The 21,033-nt window shown below is 41.1% G+C and overlaps 1 protein-coding gene across 1 annotated transcript in view; it reads left to right on the top strand.

Moving 5' to 3' along the window:
- The first annotated feature begins 375 nt into the window (after nucleotides 1-375).
- Nucleotides 376-21,033, top strand: part of FAM117B (family with sequence similarity 117 member B) — a 94,497-nt gene continuing 73,839 nt past the window's right edge. The window contains exon 1 of the mRNA XM_064286797.1: nucleotides 376-1,192. Coding sequence (XP_064142867.1) covers nucleotides 394-1,192 — 799 coding nt within the window. The 5' untranslated portion in view covers nucleotides 376-393. The remainder of the gene's footprint in view (nucleotides 1,193-21,033) is intronic.

Genomic DNA, 21,033 nt, shown 5'->3' with positions numbered 1-21,033 from the left:
ACCGCTCTGGTTCTGAAGATTCCCTGTGACAACATCCCAGGATCTGACTCCCCAGGGCTCCCCCCAGTGGAAAGGGAAAGACAAAGGCGTGCGTGGCCGGGCGCGCGCGTACGCGTACACTCACGTGTACACACATATACACACAGACACCCGCGCGCACTACACATACACACGGCCCATTTCCTCCGCCTCCCTCTTCCCTCCAGAGGGGGGGTCTCTTTCTCTTTAAAGAGCAGACGGTCTCCTCGCAAACCCAGGCTCTCTAAGGCCCCGGGGGCCCGGGACCCGAGTCGGTCGCAGCCAATGGGCGCGGTGGAGAGGCTCGAGCGCGGCTGACGCTGCGCCAATGGGCGGCCGCGGGGGGCGGGGGCAGCGGAGGAGACACTATTGTTGATGAGGAGGAGCGGAGACGGCGGCTGCTGCACCACCTCGTTGCTGCCGGCCGCGGCCCGAGCGCTCCCCCAGCACCCCGGAATCCGCTGTCGTCACCCCGTCGTGTGGGCCTTTCCTCCGGCCTCGAGAATCCACCCCCTGCAACACAACAACAACAAAACCCCCGTCTCGTCCAGTCACCAGGGAGGGGGAGCCATGTCCCAGCGGGTGAGGCGCAATGGGTCCCCCACGCCGGCCGGCTCCCTCGGGGGCAGTGCGGTCGCCATGGTCGGGGGAGCCGGGAGTCGTCTGCAGCCCATGAGGGCGACGGTTCCGTTCCAGCTGAAGCAGCAGCAGCAGCAACATGGCAGCCCCACGCGGAACAACGGCGGCGGCGGCGGCGGCGGCGGCGGCGGCAACAACGGCGGCTGCTGTGGTGGCGCCTCCGGCCCCTCTGGCGGCGGCGGGGGCCCGCGTACCGCCTCGCGCAGTACAAGCCCCACGCGGGGCGGCGGGAGCACGGCCGCGCGCACCAGCCCCACGGTGGCCACGCAAACGGGCGCGTCCGCGACGTCCACGCGGGGCACCAGCCCCACGCGCGGCACCGCGTCCGGGGCTCGCGGGAGCCCCCCACGGCCGCCGCCGCCGCCGCCTCTGCTGGGCACCGTATCGTCGCCCTGTTCGTCGCCCACCCACCTGTGGACGGGCGAGGTGAGCCTGGCCCCACCCCCAGCCCGCGTCCGGCACCGGAGGAGATCCCCGGAGCAGAGCCGAAGCTCCCCGGAGAGGAGAAGCCCGAGCGCCCCGGTTTGCAAAGCAGGTCCGTGCCGGCGAGGGGGCGGCGCGCGGCGGGAAAGGGTCCCGGGCGCTCGCGGATCCCGCGCCGGGACTGCGGCGCTGCCGCGGAGCCCGGGCAGCCGGGGGCGGGGCCGGGTGGGGTGTGTGGCCGGGGGCGGGGCCGGGCCCGGGTTTGTGGCCCCGCCGCAGCCCCGGCCGCCCCGCGCCTGTCTCATTCATGGCTTAGCCGGGCCCGCGCCGGTCCTCGGGCGTGGAAGTGCCTGCCCTAACCTTGTGCTTGGGCTGATACGTGTTAATTATAAACCCGGGCTCTTGGGCGCCCTGGCTGTCCACTGACTATCGCTTAGCCTACTTTTCTTTTTCTCTTCCGCAAGTTGGGGTGAAACTAGGAGTGGTTTGTCACTTTGTTTTAGTGACATGGTTCATGTTAGCATACTACGTGTTTGCTGCTACGTGTTGGTATTTGTCTTCCACAGAACAGTTTCAGATCTGGGGGACGAAGGACATTATCTTAGGAGGGCAGATCTGGATCAGTGAGGAGACTTGAGGGTGGCAGCGTTTTAGCATTTCCTAAGACTTGGTAAAATGGGAAGCAAGAAGTGAGAAGGAAGTTAAAAGCAAGATTCCTTTGGATGGTTTATGGGCTTTGTTTCAGCGTCTGGGAGTATTTCAGACATACTGATTTTGCGTTTAGGATTTAAAACCATTTATCTGAATATCTACTTAAAAAAACAAAAACAAATTCCAGAGTCTGTCTCCCTCTTTTACTATTTTAGGGATCTAAAAACTGTTTTGTTTGTTTTCTTTCTGTACCGGGAACTTTAGTGAGAAAAGTCCAGAATAGAGATGTGGATTCCGATGGAGTCATTCGTAAGGAAGGATAACTGAGCGGAGAAATTCAAACTATGAGAAGTGAAAAGGGATAAAATTTTATCACCTGGCTGCCTTGCTTTGAGAATCTAGTGATTAAAGAAATGGGTGGTTTTTAGTTGTGTATTAATACTGACAATGTACACTACCGTTGTCTTTCTGGAGAATTTGCATTAGAACCTTCACACAGAAGATTCAGAAGAATTTCAGAAAATTCAGTAAAGTACTTTTCTAACCAAAACAGACAGGGTGGCTGCAAGGAAATGGAGAGAGTAGTATGTCTTTCTTACTGTTTATTTTATGAAAGATTTTAGACAATGAATACTTTTTTGAAGAGAATTGCTCCTGAAAAGTGATCAGTAGTTTTTTCTCATAAGAATACTATTTTAAGTCTTTTGAGAATGCGAAATGCTTTTTTTCCACTTTGATTGTTAAAAGTACTAGAGCACACCCCCCCAACACACACACCATGATAGCTGTTACCTACTGAGCTCGAGCTCTTACTATATGCTAAATGATTTATATACAAGATTTCATTTTGACCCTAACAACAGTCTTTAGAGAGGTTGAGGTTTGAACTCTGCTTGTTGAAATTCCAAAGTCTGTATCTTTTACGTTATGTCAAGGAAGTAGTTTCATGATGTTTAAGACAGAACCTGAAAATATATAGGAAAAAAAGTATAAAAATATAGAAATATATATAAAAATATAGAGCATACGAAAATCACATGTGTTTAGTTTTTTGAAGGAACTGTTTAGAGATATCTGGTGAAAACATTATTGCTTTAGTTTGCCTTTGACCTTCTGGAGCTAACGTAGCATGGCAGGTGGAGAGAAGAACTTCTGAAGTGGGCAGTCGAGGCGGAGGAAGGAGATGGAGACCTCAGCCTGATAACAGAATCTGGCTACTGTCTCAGCTATTTGACATTCTAAACAGAGCAGCAGCTTGAGGAGAGCCAGGTTGAATTAAGTCTTGGAAATGATGGTGGATGGAGGATGGCATTCCTTCTCTCTGATCTCCAGGAGGGCTGTATTTCCTGTGATCCCAGGCTTCTCATGTGCCCACTCCTCATGTTTCTCAAAGCTCCCCACCTCCAGATTTGTCATTCCATGGAGTGTTCCTGTTGTAAAATTAATCCTGCTCAAAAAAGCAAATACAGAAAAATAAAAATACTCCTTTAGTGCAGGACTGTCAACTACGGGTGAAAAGGGATACTGCCTGTTATTAGTGTAAATGTCCGATAGTTTCCCTCCCAGGAATGTATTCTTGTTTCATCCTAGTGAAATTCTAGGCCGTGTGGGATGAGGTGTTTTCAAATTCCAAGTCTTCATAGAATCTATTAGACCATTTGCTGCGTTTTGTTAGACCAAATCTGGAAGGAGAAAAAAGGGAAAAACCAGACTCCCTTTTTGATTAAAGGAAGGTTACTGCCTGTTTGTGGGGGCGGGGGGTGGGGTGGGGCAGTAGTGGTTCAGTGTTAGAACTCCTGCTTTCCATGTGGGGGACCTGGGTTAGATTCCTGGCTAGTGCACTTTAAGTACAGCCACCATCCATCTGTGAGTGGAGGCTTGTGTGTTGCTATGATGCTCGTCAGGTTTCAGCCAAGCTTGTAGACTTGTAGACTTAAGATGGACTAGGAAGAAAGACGTGGAGATTTATTTCCAAAAAATCAGCCAGCGAAAACCCTGTGTATCACAACAGATTGATCCCATTGTGCATAGGGTTGTGATGAGTCAGGGTAGACTCAGTAGCAGCTGACAACAGCACCGGAAGTTTGTAGTTTCAATAAAATGTAGTAATCCTTACTGTAGAGGAGAAGGATCTACTGCATGTAGTTCTGCAAACCTCAAGCTGTAAAATGGTTGATAATAATATCTATATTATGATAAAGATTAGAGAATGAGAGAAAATTGAAAAATACACAGAACCAAAACCAAACTCACTGCTGTCATGTTAATTTTGACTCATAGCAGACCTATAGGACAGAGTAGAACTGCCCCATAGGGTTTCCAAGGCTATAAATCTTTATGGAAGCAGAGTGCCACATCTTTCTCCCACAGAGCGGCTGGTCAGTTTGAATTGCAGACCTTTTGGTTTGCAGCTGAGTGCTTTAACCATTGCACCACCAGCTCTGCCAATACTCAGAACAATACCACGATATATAAGTTAGCTATTGTGTGTCATACTAGTTTTCTTTCTAGTTTTAGTGGATGTAATATAAATTGCCTGTGTAGGCTCAGTTTCTACGGTTGTGTGAAATTTCGAATTGGGGAAAACATGGCCTGTGAATGTCAGAACATTTTTTTCACAATGGGTCTATGGTTCATCAGTATCAGAAGCACTTGAGAGTGCTTGTTAAAAAATGCAGGTGGTTCCCAGGCCATAGCACTTAACCACTATGCCACTGTGGACTCATAGAGGAGTGTAATTTGTAGGGAATGGGTATAGAAGTTCTGAGGAGGTGGCTTTTGATTGGAGTTGGAAAGGGTGGAAAATAATTTTGTAGTTGGATCATAGAGGTATGAAAATATAATTTTCACTATATTTGGAGCCCTGGTGGTGCAGTGGTTAAGAGCTTGGCTGCTAGCCAAAGGATAAGCAGTTCGAATCCGCCAGCCACTCCTTGGAAACCCTACGGGGCAGTTCTGCTCTGTCCTATAGGGTCGCTATGAGTGGGAATCAACTCGATAGCAACAGGTTTGATTTGGTTTTGGTTTATATGGGTTAAAATAAAGGGCACAAGATGTTGGGGAGGGGAGATACGGAGCCCCAGAAGAAGTAGGTAGAAAGATGTTTTCGGAATGCCCTTGAATATTCTTAGGAGCTTAGAATGTATTACATGGTTAATAGTATGTGTTCTAGAGCCAGACTGCTAGGGTTTAAATCCTGGTATTGCCACTTACTTACTGGCTGTTTAACCTTAGCAAGCTAACTTTGTAGTCCCTGGTTGGCGCAAATGGTTAACATGCTCAGCTGCTAAGTTAAAGGTTGGCTGGAGGTTCAAGTCCAGTCAGGGATGCCTTGGAAGGAAGGCCTGGTGATCTTCTGAAAAATCAGCTGTTGAAAACCCTATGGAGCACAGTTTTGCTCTGACACACATGGGGTTGTCATGAGTCAAAATTGACTTGACAGCATGTGGTTTTTTCCTAAGTGGTTTTGAGTTAACTTCACCTATAAAAAGCAAGATACTGGTAGTACTTGGAGCCCTGATGGCACAGTGGTTAAGAGCTATGGTGAGCTACGGCTACTAACCAAAAGGTTGGCAGTTTGAATCCACCAGTCGCTCCTTGGAAACTCTATGGGGCAGTTCTCCTCTGTTCTGTAGGATACTTACAATAGTACTTACAACAGAGGATTGTTACAAGGATAAAATCCTCTTAATGCATGTGTGGGGTATAGTGATCTCCTACTATTAGCTATTTTCATACCATCTTTATCATCCTCATCCAGGGGTTTTAAGGCATTAAAAGTCAATTTACGTAAGGTGAACACCTGACTCATAAACCAAAAAAATCAAACCCACTGCTGTCAAGTTAATTCCTACTCATAGCAACCCTAAAGGACAGGGTAGAACTGCCTCATAGAGTTTCCAAGGCTGGAAATCTTTACGGAGACAGACTGCCACATTTTTCGCAGAATAGCCGGTGGGTTCGAGCTGCTGACCTTTTGGTTGGCAGCCATGTGCTTTAGCCACTGCACCACCAGGGCTCCTGTACCTGACTCATAATAAATGTTACATATATAAGTGTTAGCTGTTCGTGGCAGTATTAGTAGTAATATATTCTTAGAATGAATAGAGAAAGAATTTGAGGTAGGAGACACCAGAGGATAGTAACTCAAAAAAGCATTGAGCACCTGAATTTAGGTGCAGTGACAGGAATGGCAAGGGTGAAAGATTCGAGAGCTTGACTTGGTAACCTGTTGGATATAGGGATTGAGAAAGGGGGAGTCGAAGATGATAGTTTAGGTGGTGGTTATTAACTGAGATAAACAACACAGATGGCAAAGCAGATTTAGACATGTTTAATTTGTGCTCTGAGGAAATCCAGGTAATTTTCTAACTTGTGGCAAATACAGTTTTAGAATTAGGGATGCAGTTTAAAAAATTGGGACTCACTCATTTCTGTTCAGTAAGCATTCATTTAATACATAACTCATACTAGATATTTGCATTGCACAGTACATGCAATGATTAATTATACTAGGATGAACAGGATGATGGAGAGAATGCTGAGGATAGAGCCCTGTGAGAAAACAGCATTTTTAAGGATAGAAAGAAAAGCCAGTGAAGAAGCTTGAGAATGTAGTAGGAGGAGAACTGGTAGAATAGGGTTGGGAAAGCCAAAAGGATTAGATTTCGAGGAGGAGATGGTAAAGATTTTCAGATGTTGTGAAGAGAAGAAGACTGGGCCTAGAGAGTAGGCTTTTGAATTTGGCGTTTAGGTCAGTTGATGATCTCTGAAAAAGAATAGTTTAAGTAGCATGTTGGGGGCACAAATCAGATTGAAGTGGTGGGTGAGGAAGCAGAGGTAGTGAGGATAAATTACTGTTACGGTTCCATTCACGTTGCCATCTAGTCTGTTTTGACTCATGGCAACCCATATGCTTCAGAATAGAACTGTGTTCTGCAGGGTTTTCTTGGCTGCAGATTTCCAGGCTTTTCTTCCATGGTGCCAATGGGTGGGTTCAAACTGCCAACCTTTCGGTTAGTAGCTGAGAGCAAACCGTTTACTCCACCCAGGGTCCTGAAAAATTACTCTCGTGGAGTATAAAACCAAAACACCAAACCAGTTGCTGTTGAATCAGTTCTGACTCATGGCGAACCTGTGTGTGTCCAAGTAGAACCGTGCTCCATAGGGTTTTCAGTGGCTAGTTTTTCAGAAGTAAATTGCCAGGCCTTTTTTCTGAGGCACCTCTGGGTAGACTCAAACTTCCAGCCTTTCTGTCAGCAGTCAAGCATGTTAACTGTTTGCACCACCCAGGAATGCATTATGGGGTATAAGTTACTCTTAGTCAGTGCAAGGAAGGAAAGTGACAAAACAGGATGAACGGTTGAGCTAAGGTTCATTTATTTGTTAAATGAGGAAAACTTAAGAGTATTTATAGGTTTAGGAAAAGGAATCAACCAGAGGATGGAAAATTGCAAGTTCAAGAGAAGATAGGAATAACAGATGGAGCAAGGTCATGGAAAAGATGAGAGACAATGGGATCTAGTACATGGTAGAGTCTCCGGAAGTCTTGGAAACGACTAAAGACACTTCTTCCTCTGAGGGTGGAAAGGGCTAAGGGTGGGTTAAGTTGATAGATAACTCAGCTGCAGAAGGGAAAGGAAGTTGAGAAAGTTACCCACTTCCATCTCCAAACTACTTGCAGAGAATAAATAGCATGTTTGTCATAGTGCTATATTTTTACATTTAAAATTTATTTTTATCAAAGTACGTGTACATAATTTAAAGTGTCAAGTAGCACTAAGCTTATAATCAAATAAAATGTTCCCCTACCACATCCCTTTCCACTCCTACTTCCTGCCCCCTAGAGGCAATCACTTTCAACTCTTAGTGATTTCTTTTGGTGTTTCCTACATGATTCTAAATAACATGTTTATGCTGCTGCTTTAGGGTTTTCTTTTTCTTTCAGTTTTATATATTATATAGTGACTTCCTACTATGAAAAATGTAGATTTGCCTCTCTAATCTCTCCTCCGCAATCCTCCTAATGTAATCATAGCATCCTTTTGGTTATGTCAGTATTAATGTTCAGATTAGGAGTGCTGATGGCACAGTAGTTAAGTGCTTGGCTGCTAACTGAAGTGTCAGAGGTTTGAACCCACCAGCCACTCCACGGAGAGACATGTGGCAGTCTGCCTCCATAAAGATTTACAGCCTTGGAAACCCTATGGGGCAGTTCTACCCTGTTGTATAGGGTCGCTATGCGTCGGAATCGACTTGACGGCAGTGAGTATGTTTAATTTATTATGATCGTGTAAATATTGTTTGTAGTAGAGCCTTGTGGCATGCTGCAGTTATATTTACGTTCTTTATAGCTCTATGCTCCTTGAAGTTAAAATTGCCTTATTTTTTGTTTTAGCTTTTTTTTGCTTGGTTTTCTGTGTATCATGAGTGAGTTGGGGTTTGACAGAAACTGACAACAATCATGAATTCATCCCCCAACTTTCTGATAACAGGAACTACCTTTAAATATTTTAAAACACATCAGATGTTTTGTCAGTTTCACTTTTTTCCCTTGGAGCTTTCCCTTCTGGAGTCCACTATCCTGCTTTTACAAATGGGCCTGTTGATCCCTAGGTCTTTGGTATAGCTATTGTGTTGGAACTTCTCTTAATCTCCCTTGGAATGAAGGTCTTCTCTTCATTCAACTTGGAATTCTGTTCATCTCTCTCCTGCTTTAAAAAAGGTACCCTTATTTCTGGATCTTGTTTTGCTGGAGCATAACTTCCAATCATTTTTTTTGAGAGAGGGTACTTGGGAGATATGTTGTATTCTTTGAAGACTTTAAGTGTCTGAAAATATCTTTGTGCCTGATGGTTTGGGTGTAGAATTCTAGGTTGAAAATACTTTTTCTATTGAATGTTAAAAGCAGTTCTCCATCTTCTAGTTTCTAAAATTGCTGTTGAGATGTTCCTTGTAGGGGATGCGGGTTGTGTGTGTGTGCGTGCATGTGTATGAACTATAAGGTAATAATTATTTTAGAACAGTGGTAATGGAAATGTTACCACTGTTCTAAAATAGTTATTACTTTGATGTGGGTATTTTTTTTTTTTTTTTTCATTCAGTGTGCTGGCTATGTGGGGGGCTTTTTCAGTGTGGAGGCTCTTCATTTCTGGAAGATTTTATTCTATTGCTTCTCCTTACTATTTGTTTTCTCTTTTTGAAGCCTGTGTTATCCAGATGTTGGACCTCTTGGATTGAACCTCTAATTTTTTTATTTGTGTTCTAGTTTCTATTTCTGTACTTTTTTGCTCTTTCTTGGCAATTTATCGTCTATCCTTTTTATTGATTTTTTTTTCCTTTTGGCTCTTATATTTTTATTTTTCAAGAGTACTTATTCTCTTAATATCCTTTACAAATAGTTATAAAAGGTACAAATGCATGTCAGAGTTTTTTTTTTTTCTGCATTGTTTTCAGAGTTCTTTTTATCTTGATCTTTGTCTTTCGTGTTGGAGACTTTTTCATTTTAATTTTTAAACGAGACACTAAAATGTTGATTAGGTGTGCTTTGTGCCTGGGTTAGGCAGGTAGACTGGAGGACCCTTAATTGTCAAATGATGAAGCAGGGGCTCCTGTTTCCCCAGGAAAGAGTCCTATAATATCATGCTTGAACGTGTGGCTGGCATTCTTAAGTCTGTCTTAAGCCTGTGTAGTTACTCTCACTAAAGCAGTCTTTCACAATCTCTCTGCCCTAGAGAACCCCTGGATTAATTTCCAGTTCTGGGAACTGCATGTGTGATCAGTAAATCGAGATATAATAATCTAGTAATAATTTAAGCCCTTGATTTATCTGTGAATTTATTGGGCCAATTTTTATTAGCTTATTCCTTTCGTATGTTTTTCCCCTCTCCACAAAGGAATCGCCACTAATTCAAGGGAGTAGTGAAGTAAAGGAAACTTCAGTTTTTACTTTAAAAAAAATTCCTGTGATTTTTTTTTCTTACCTCATTCAAGCAGTTGAAATAATTTTTTCACCGGTTTTTACTTTGCGAGATGCTAATGAGATATTATGTGATATATGATATGTACAAGATGTCCCCCCCCGCCCCAACTGAAACGAAAAACTACACTTTATCTAACTCTTCTGGGAGGAGAAACACAGTTAAGCTTACTTTACCTGTTTTAGGCAGGTTCTCTAGAGAAGCAAAACCAGTAAAGCGTATAAATATATATATAGAGAGAGGTTTATGTTAAGGAAATTGCTCACATGATTGTAGAGGCTGGAATGTCCCAAGTCCATGGGTAAGGATAGAGACTTCTCCTGATTCATGTAGCTGGCAGGGGCTGGTGAACCCAAGATTGGCAGGTCAAACAGCAGGGCTGTTGCTCACAGGCTGCGAAGATCTACAGATCTCAGGATTGACAGGCAAGACCGCAGGTAAGCTGCTAGCTCAAGTCCCAAGAACCAGAGGTCAGATGAACAGGAGCCAGCTGCAGGATCCAGAGCTAGCAAAAGCCCACAAGCCTTGCCAGAGTCCACTTATATTTGATGCAGGCCACACCCCCAAGGAAACTCCCTTTGAACCAAATTGGCTACTCACAACTGATCCTATCATGGAGGTGATCACATTATATCAAATCTCATCATGGAAGTGATCACATCATGATAGGACTGCCAAACTACATCATAACTGCCAAACCGCTGAGAATCATGGCCCAGCCAAATTGACATACAATTACCTCTCTTGAAATTAATCTTCCTTTCTTTATAAATTTTTTGTTTTTTTACTAATTTTTTTTGTGGTAAAATGTATGTACCATAAAATTTACCTCTTTAAAAATTATAACATATAACAATTCATCAGTTTCTACACGTACAATTCAGTAACATTGATTACTGTTGGGGATTGAATTGTGTCCCTCCAAAACATGTGCTGTAAATCCTAACCTCTATGCCTGTGGTTATAATCCCATTTGGGAGTGGGTTGTCTTTGTTATGTTAATGAGACAGGATTAGTATAGGGTGTGTCTTAAATCAATCTCTTTTGAGATATTAAATGGATTAAAACAGGCAAGCAAGGGATGCAGAAATGGGGCAAGATACATGCCAAGATACATGGATCGAGAACTCCAAGGAACCAGGAAGCAGAAGCTGAAGAGACAAGGACCTTCCTCCAGAGCCATCGCCCTGAGTTTGGACTTCAAGAACTTGACTGCTAACCAAAAGGTTGGAAGTTTGAATTCACCAGGCACTTCTTGGAAACCCTACAGGACAGCCCTACTCTGTCCTGTAGGGTTGCTGTGAGTCGGAATCGACTTGACGGCTGTGGGTTTGGTGTTTTTTTTTTTTTTGTTATTGTACTGTATTTGTCCTTTTGTGTCTGACCTGTTTCACTTAGCATGACGTCCTCTAGGTTCATCCATGTTGTGTTGTGCATGAGGACTTCATTCCTCTTTATGGCTGAGTAATGCTCCATTGCATGTATGTACCACATTTTGTTTCTCCATTCATCTATTGATGAATACTAGGATAGAGCCGGCCACAGGAATGAAATGCTTTCAGGATATTTTCTCTTAATCCCTTAATCTTTCATCTGTTTCTGTTTACTTCTTTCTGTCCTGTTGTCTCAAATCATGGAACATGGTTATAAAAGTTGCCTTAAATTCTTTGATGATTGCAGAATCCAAGTCATCTTGGGGTTAATGTCTCTTGATTTTCTGGATGTTTCGAATGTTATATTTTGAGACTGTTAAAGTTATCTGGAAGGTGTTGAATTTTTTCTTTTTGCAGGAAATAAACCTATTACCTTCAGACTGCAAATACTCAACTTTCTTTGGTCTATGGCTGTAATGGCTGTTTAGTTTTTAAAGTCTTAGCAGTGCTGCCTGAGGCTGTCTTTTGTTTGTGTATCTCTGGGATAGTGGTCTACATCTGTATCCTAGCTCAGGCCTCAAAGCCTTCGCTGTGCTGCTTTGGGTCAGTTGCATGCATGCACAACTTTGCACTGAGCCTAGAACTGCATACACAGATTTAGGGGGGTTCCCTTTCTCCACCTCCATCTTCTCCATGATTTACCTCCAAAAACATTCTGTCTCCCAGCAGTCCTTGTCTTCATTTTCTGAGTATAAAGCCAGGATTTTTAACCTCTCTGTGCTGTCACTCACTTCCCACGACTAGGTCTGCCTCCTGGCCTAATCCGTGAGAGCAGAGAGAGGAAAAATAATGATTTCTTCCTTGTGCTCTTGCAACCACAGAAGCTTCTTTTCTGAGTTCCTCTTGTCACAGGAGAAGGATTTTCTCTTAACAGTTTTCAGTGTCTGTAGGGTCATTATGAGTTGGAATTGACTGGATTGCAGTGGGTTTGGGTTTTTTTGGTGGTCACTGCTATAACCACAGGAGTGCAGCTCTGCATCTGGTACTTCCCTTGGGCCAGTGTCAGGAGAGTAGGAAGAGAGAGAGAAAAAACAAAATAAAACAAGATTATACCAACATCTTAATGGGGGTGCCCCTTTCCTGGTCCTTTGACCCAAAAAAGAAGAGCTTCTCTTGGACCTTTCCTACCAATTCTTACCGCATAGTTCACACCTCCGGCTGCCTTTGAATCCAATCTGGGATATATGGGAGGGAAAAGAAGCCCAAGGAATTTATTTCCGTATCAGTTGTTTTTTCCCTGAATCTCTCTGCTATTAATTACTAAGATAATTACTTTATGTATTCTGTCCAGGGTTTTTAGTTAGAATTAGTGCTAGAGATCGGGTGGCACTCCATCTAAGCTGGAATGCTGGCATCTTCCCTTACCAACTTTTATTTAATTTCAGAGATTTATTTGAAAGTCTGAATACAATATGAGAAATAGTAAATTTCTTATTATTTTATTGAGCACTTTCTGTATACCAACTACTATGCTCAGTGCTTTATGTGTAATACCTAATTTAATCCTCACACTGCCCTTGTGAAGTAGATATTGCCATTTTACTGATCAAAATGTTGAGGCCAGCTAACTTACTCATGGTCACATAAATATTAAGTGGTATAACCAGTATACAAACCAGGGACTTTTATAGTCCAGAGCCCAGTTACCTACTTGCTATGTTGAACCAGCTCACGTAGAAAAAATCATATTTTTAGCTGCAGAATATGAAGCTTTAGAAAAACTCATTAAAAAAAAAATTATACCCCCATAGTTTTACAGTCTGCTTTTTCCACTTAAAGTATTGGAAACAATTTCCGCATCAATAAATATGCCTCTGCAACATTTTAATTGCTATGGAGTGCATATTCTTTTATGTGGATGTTCCACGTTTATTTTTGGATATTCTTTTGCTGTTCAAGTGTGCAGTGAACATTAAAATTGAACGATTTTGCCTTATTTTCTGTATGATACTAAGTTGTAAGTTTCATTGTGGTTTGAGTGTGTTCTCAAATTAAGCTGAAATTTTGAATTCTGACTGTGTACATGTGCTTAGGGTGTTAATGCTGCCGAGTTAGTTCTGACTCTGGGGACCCTATCTCTGTGTTACAGAGTAGAACTGTTCCTTAAAAATTGATAGAAGAATAAAATATTCTTCAAAAAATTTAGATATGGACAATTTGCCTTGATAAAATTGGATGTGATAGTAATAATTGTTACAAAGGAAAACTCCCAATAAGAGACTCTGATTGATAAAATTTGACATAGTAAAAACCGAATTGGGTCTTAATTGTTAACTTTACATTAAAAACAATTGAGGCAGAAGAAAATTACTTTAGTAAAATAAAGATGAAGTTTGAGGAAAAAATTAGAAAAGTTTTCTTGTGGTCTTGAGAAAATTTATCAAAGGAATAAGTTGACTTAGTGGATTTGCACTGGAAAAATACTTTGTTGATAAAAAATCAGTTAATGTTTCACAGTCATAATCACACACACAAACACACACACACACACACACGCCTCTGTGTGAAGATGGGAGAGACAAAAGGTTTGAAGAGCCTGAGAAGCTCAACCTGCCACATCTGTTTAAAAATAATTGTATCTGAGTGTGTACGTTCGTATGTTTGTATTCTGAAAAATGTCAGGCAAGACACTGCTAACTGGGTTTCCTCTGGCGGGTGGAATAGGGGGACGTGTCATAGATAACTTTCACTTTTCTTTTTTTTTTTTGAAATAGCATGTTCCATTTTATAATAAAAATGCTAATAAAATTTATTTGTATTGTAACAGTGATTTAAAAATGGAGTTAAATGTCAAGAAATGGATTAAATATAGAATGAAAATTCATCACAACTGGGACTTGCTCCCAGCCTCTATTTGGGCTATTTTAATACTTTTTCTTTTTGATATGGCTCAGAAAGAGCTGCTTTTGTGTGTGTTCTTTGAATTTCATGAAAGAAATTATGCTTTTCTATTCTTGAGTTCAGTGATTATGGTGAAGGTAATAATTACATCTAGAGGAACAGCTGTGCCAGGGTACCCTTGAATGGTACTTCTTCTATCATAGTTTAGACCAGTCCCAAGGTGAACCTTGCTGTTGGACCCTGATAGATAGTTTAGGAATCTCAAACTAAACTAAATAATTTAGGTTGGGTTATCTAGTTGAAGACTTGTGCTGTGTTTATTTCTGCTAGGTCTCAGTCTTTTGAGGCGTTTGGGATATTGGCTTATAAAGAGACAATTGGTGTGTGGTGAAGTAGACATCTGGCATGGCTGTGCTACGGGAAGTAGTGGATAAGATTATAGCATAATAATAGAGAGGTTAGTAATAGGATAGTGTTAGAAGTAAAATCACTGTAAAATCATAGCATATATCTGCCTGTTCAAAACAACTTTTTCTAAAAATTTTACTTGTCACATCATTGGGCATAAACTTCAGTTTATCTAGAGTCTAAAGATTCAGGAAGTACAACTTTGAAAAAAATTTGTTTTATGTTTTTGAGAGATTAGTAATAATTCTCTTATGACATAAGTACTTATTTAAAAGAATGTTTTCTGAAGTGTGGTATAAAGCAATAGTTTCGGAGTCCAATTTTCTTTATTTTCTGTATCAACAAAGAGTAAGAAAAGGAAGTAGTATTTGAGTGCCTTACATGTGCTGGATGCATGCTTCCAAATTAGCCTGTATTTATTTTCATTTTATAAATGAGGATATTCAGGTCCAGAAAGTTTTAAGTGATTAGTGTTTCAGAGATTTACTAAATGTGGCATGTCAGCTCATGTCTGCTTGATTTTGAGGCCTGCGTTCTTTAGATCATATCACGGTATTATGCAGTATAATTCATTTAACTTTGAATACCTATTATGAATAGGTAGTGTACTAAGCTGGAAGCTCTGAAAAAATACAAATTAGGCTTATATACCAGTAGTTCCTCCGTTTTTGCTTCTCACAGTTTCTGGCTGGATGAGTGTCTAGTAGCACCTCTTAAGACTGTCTGATATAAAATTGTTTTTAGTCTTAAGGGAAGCATAGAAAATAAATGCATTGATAATTGATGGATGGACTGATTTGGAAATATTGGTTGGAAAACAGAACATTTTAGGTAGAAATGTACTTCAGCCTTTTAAGCCTACATTCTGATTTGGTGAACGTAAATGTTATGCTGTGATGTTGTTAGAAATTTCAAAACAAGCGTTTTAAAAATAAAGCAGTGGTGATTATAGGAGAAAAACTTAATCTTTAAAAAATTTATCTTTCTCCTTTGGAAATCGATTTGGCGATTCCTTAAAAAGTTAGAAGTAGAACTACCATACGATCCAGCAATCCCATTCCTTGGAATATGTCCTAGAGAAATAAGAGCCTTTACATGAACAGATACATGCACACCCATGTTTATTGCAGCACTGTTTACAATAGCAAAAAGATGGAAGCAGCCAAGGTGCCCATCAGTGGATGAATGGATAAATAAATTATGGTATATTCACACAATGGAATATTACGTATTGTTAAAGAACAGTGAGGAATCTGTGAAACATTTCATACCATGGAGGAACCTGGAAGGCATTATGCTGAGTGAAATTAGTCAGTTGGAAAAGGACAAATATTGTATAAGACCACTGTTAAAAGAACTTGAGAAATAGTTTAAACTGAGAAGAAAACATTCTTTTGTGGTTATGAGAAGGGGGAGGGAGGGAGGGTGGGAAGAGGTATTCACTAATTAGATAGTAGATAAGAACTACTTTAGGTGAAGGGAAAGACAGCACATGATACAGGGGAGGTCAGCACAATTGGACTAAACCAAAAGCAAAGAAGTTTCCTGAATAAACTGAATGCTTTGAAGGCCAGCGTAGCAGGGGCAGGGGTCTGGGAACCATGGTTTCAGGGGACATCTAAGTCAGTTGGCATAATAAAATCTATTAAGAAAACATTCTGCATCCCACTTTGAAGAGTGGTATCTGGGGTCTTAAACACCAGCAGGTGGCCATCTAAGATGCATCAATTGGTCTCAACCCACCAGGATCAAAGGAGAATGAAGAACACCAAGGACACAAGGTGATTATGAGCCCAAGAGACAGAAAGGGCCACATGAACCAGAGACTGCATCATCCTGAGACCAGCAGAACTAGATGGTGTCCGGCTACAACCGATGACTGCCCTGACAGGGAACACAACAGAGAACCCCTGAGGTAGCAGGAGAGCAGTGGGATGCAGACCCCAAATTCTCATAAGACCAGACTTAATGGTCTGACTGAGACTGGAAGGACCCCGGTGGTCATGGCCCGTAGACCTTCTGTTGGCCCAGGACAGGAACCATTCTCGAAGCCAACTCTTCAGACATGGATTGGACTGGACAGTGGGTTTAGAGGGATGCTGGTGAGGAGTGAGCTTCTTGGATCAGGTGGACACTTGAGACTGTTGGCATCTCCTGCCTGGAGGGGAGATGAGAGGGTGGAGGGGGTTAGAAGCTGGCGAAAAGGACACGAAAAGAGAGAGTGGAGGGAGAGAGCAGGCTATCTCATTAGGGGGCGAGTAACTGGGAGTGTGTAGCAAGGTGTATATGGGTTTTTGTGTGAGAGACTGACTTGATTTGTAAACTTTCACTTAAAGCACAATAAAAATTATTAAAAAAATTTTATCCTTCTGTATATCAATCATGTGGTGTCAGTTTGAGTGGATCTGCTTACTTACCACAGGGTTTTCATTCCCTCCTAATGTGGAAATTTGTGAGTTGTCCCCCGCCACATAAGTTAAAAAAAAAAAAACAAAAAACAGCTTTGCGCGTTAAATAAAGAATAGAGGATAAAGTCTGCTTATTTTGGATGGTGAATGGGAAGATATTTTCTGTAAAAATTTCCAGATTGTTTTCTGGAAGTTACTTTGGTAAGTGAGTTAATCTTGAGTTATAAAAACCATCCTTGGAGATATTTTGACCAAGATAGAACATAACTAAGAAAAGTGCTTCTCACATTGTTTCAGTTGGGATTTGGGGCATGTAATGTGAAAGTATTTGTTTAATTTATCCTTCAGAAAAAGTACTAGATGAATATTGCTTTTTTTTCCTTGAAGTGTTTTTTGTGATCCTTATTCTTGTATGCTTTATTAGCTCAAAATGAGGAAATACGTAAAGCAAAAATTTCCTTTATCTAATTTGTTGAATTTTTCCTTTTTTTGCTTGAGAAGGTATTTTTTATAGACTCTTGATTGCAAATGACAGCCCAGTTGAACTAAGCGGAATGAGTGTAGAGTTGAAGAAATCTCTGAAATAACCAAGAACTAGGATAGATCTGGCCACAGGGATGAAATACTTTTGGGACATTTTTTCTTGATACTGTAATCTTTCATCTGTGCCTATCTGTTAGCTTCTTTCTGTCCTCTTATCTCAAGCCAACAAATATTTATTATCTGCTATATACTAGATGCTATTTTAGTTGCTGGGGAAACAAATGATGAAAAAAGACCAAGTCTTTGTCCTCAAGGAGCTTACCTGGTAGGTACTTTCTCTACATAGCAAGGAACAGGTCCACAGACTATTCCAGACTCATGTTTTCATTTGCAAGATCCATGAGATAAGAGGGCTTCCTCTCTACCAATTCCAGTGAGAAAAATTCCAGGAAAAAAATTGTTAGGTCATGTGCCCATTACAGAATCAGATACTGAACCCAGTAGGATAAGGTATTGTTATTCAACAAGCCTGGGTCATTTACACACCCTGTTCAGAAATCAGGGCCTGTTAGCAAAAGAAGGGAAAGGGGCTGAGTATACTGGGCAGGCAAAGACAGTAGCTCTTCTATGGTGTTTGTGTTTTGAAGTTTGATTTCTTACATTCAAAGGATCAAATAAACTTGCCAAATATGCCAAGCTCTACTAATTTAGAAAACTTGAAGGTGTTGGTCTTTCTCATGAGTTCTAAATCTAGGGTAATTGTGATTTTTAGTTTGATGTCCAAACAAATAACTTAATGATTTAATATACTGCTTCCTACATAGTTCACCATATTGTCAGGAATATTGTAGTTTTATGGATTATAGTTTTGAAAGTTAATGTTACATAGTGCTTTTGTTTGGGTTCATCCAACAGCAAAAAACTGCAGTGGAATTTCTTAATATCCTCTTTAAAGTTTTGGCAGCACTTGGATACAAGTTTTCAAAAGGGTTTTTCTAGTGGTTAATTTATTCTGTGTGATCAAAAGTGCTGCTTCATATTAAACTTTCACAGTTTTCATAGATTCCAGCATGTTCTGTAACCCACTCAAAACATTTTTCTGAAATAAGATTTGTGTCAGTTTGATCATATGGGAATTTAGTTAAGAGGCCTGTGTGTTTAACACTTTTCAAACACACAATAATGAGGCAGTGGAAACCCTCACTTTTGTTCAATATACATGAAAATCCTCTTTAGTTTGAGTTGAATAAATGAATCCAGGAAAGTCAGCCAGTAGAGGAGGGACTGCTGAAGACGAGGACACAATCCAGGTTACATTTTTTGTATCTCTTTTTAGGTGACTACAGTATCAACTCTTACTTTTTTTTTAAATTGTACTTTAGGTGAATGTTTACAGAACAAACTAGTTTCTCATTAAACAGTACACGTATTGTTTTATGACATTGGTTATCAACCCCACGATATGTCAGCACTCTCCCTTCTCAATCTTGTGTTCCCCATTACCAGCTTTCCTGTTCCCTCCTGCCTTCTAATCCTTGCTCCTGGGCTGTTGTGCCCCTTTAGTCTCTTTTTGTTTTATGGGCCTGTCTAATCTTTGGCCGAAGAGTGAACCTTGGGAATGACTTTATTACTGAGCTAACACGGTGTGGGGGGGTCATACTCTCGAGGTTTCTCCAGCCTCTGTCAGGCCAGTAAGTCTGGTCTTTTTTGTGAGTTAGAATTTTGTTCTACATTTTTCTCCAGCTCTGTCTGGGACCCTCTATTGTGATCCCTGTCAGAGCAGTCAATGGTGGTAGCTGGGTACCATCTAGCTGTACTGGACTCAGTCTGGTGGAGGCTGTGGTAGATGTGATCCATTAGACTAATCTTTCCCTTGTGTCTTTAGTTTTCTTCATTCTTCCTGCTCTGGAAGGGGTGAGACCAGTAGAGTATCTTAGACGGCTGCTCACAGGCTTTTAAGACCCCAGGCACTACTCACCAAAGTAGAATGTAGAACATTTTCTTTATAAATTGTATTATGCCAGTTGAGCTACATATTCCCTGAGACTGTGGTCCCCACAGCCTTCAGCCCAGCAATTCGGACCCTCAGGGAGTTTCGATGTGTCTATGGAGCTTCCATGACCTTGCCTTGCACAAGTTGTGCTGGTTTCCCCAGTATTGTGTACTGTCTTACCTTCCACCAGAGTTACCACTTATCTATTGTCTATTTGGTGTTTTTCCATCCTCACCCCTCCCCTCTCTCATAATAATACAAAATTGTTTCTTTTTGTGTGTAAGCCTTTTCATGAGTTCTTAGATTAGTGGTCTCATACAATATTTGGCCTTTTGTGATTGACTCATTTCACTCAGCATTATGCCCTCCAGATTCATCCATGTTACGAGATGCTTCACAGATTCATCATTGTTCTTTATCGTTGCATAGTACTCCATCTTGTGTATGTACCATGGTTTGTTTATCCATTCATCTGTTGATGGGCATCTAGGTTGTTTCCATGTTTTTGCTATTGTGAACAATGCTGCAGTGAACATGGATGTGCTATGTCTATTCCTGTGACGACTCTTCTCTAGGATATATTCCTAAGAGTGGGATTGCTGGATCATATGGTATTTCTATTTCTAGCTTTTTAAGGAAGCACCATATCATTTTCCAAAATGGTTGTATCATTTTGCATTCCCACTAGCAGTGCATAAGGGTTCTGATCTTCCCGCAGCCTCTCCAACATTTGTTATTTCATGTTTTATTGATTTGTGCCGGTAATGCCGGGGTGAGATGGTATCTCATTGTAGTTTTAACTTGTATTTGTCTTATGGCTAGTGATCGTGAGCATTTCCTTGTGTGTCTGTTGGTGGCTTTAATGGCTTCTTTGGTGAAGTGTCTGTTTATTTCCTTTGCCCATTTTTTAATTGGATTATTTGTCTTTTTGTTGTAGAGGTGTTGGATTTTCCTGTAGATTTTAGAGATTAGACCTTTGTCTGATTTGTAATAGCCAATTTTTTTCCCCCAGTCTCTAGGTTCTCTGTTTATTCTTTTGGCGAAGTGTTTTGATGAGCCTAAGGATTTAATTTTTAGAAGATTGCAGTTATCTAGCTCATCTTCTGGAGTTTGTGTGTTGTTGGTTATGGTTTGTATCCTGTTAATGCTGTGTATTGGGGCCTGTAGTGTTGATCCTGTTTTTTCTTCTATGAACTTTATAGTTTTTGGCTTTTTATTTAGGTCTTTGATCCATTTTGAATTAGTTTTTGTGAGGTATGGGTCCTGTGTCATTGTTTTGCAGATGGACATCCAGTTTTACCAGCACCATTTTTTAAAAAGACTGTCTTTTCCCCATTTGATGGACTTTGGACACTTGTCGAGGATCAGGTGACTGTAGGTGGATGGATTTACATCTTTGCTTCTCAGTTCTTTTCCATTGGCCAGTGTATCTGTTGTTGTACCAGTACCAGGTTGTTTTGACTACCGTAGCTGTACAGTAGGTTCTGAGGTCAGGTAGTGTGAGTCTTCCTACTATATTCTTCTTCAGTAGTGCTTTACTTTTCTGGGGCTTCTTCCCTTTCCATATAAAGTTAATGATTAGTTTTTCCATCTCTTTAAAGAAAGTTGTTGGTATTCAAATCTTAATTTTAAATGAAACATGTCTTCTTCAAAATATAAAGTGTTTACCTTAAGAAAGCATAAACTGTAAAGATTTTAGTAACCTTTTGGTTTCTGTAGGAGACTGCACTATCAAAATAACAGATATATGTATTCTA

The sequence above is a fragment of the Loxodonta africana genome, chromosome 6 (genome assembly GCF_030014295.1).
Source record: "Loxodonta africana isolate mLoxAfr1 chromosome 6, mLoxAfr1.hap2, whole genome shotgun sequence".
NCBI lineage: Eukaryota > Metazoa > Chordata > Mammalia > Proboscidea > Elephantidae > Loxodonta > Loxodonta africana.
The sequence above is the reverse complement of the archived record's forward strand: the minus strand, read 5'-3'. Positions and strand labels throughout refer to the sequence as shown.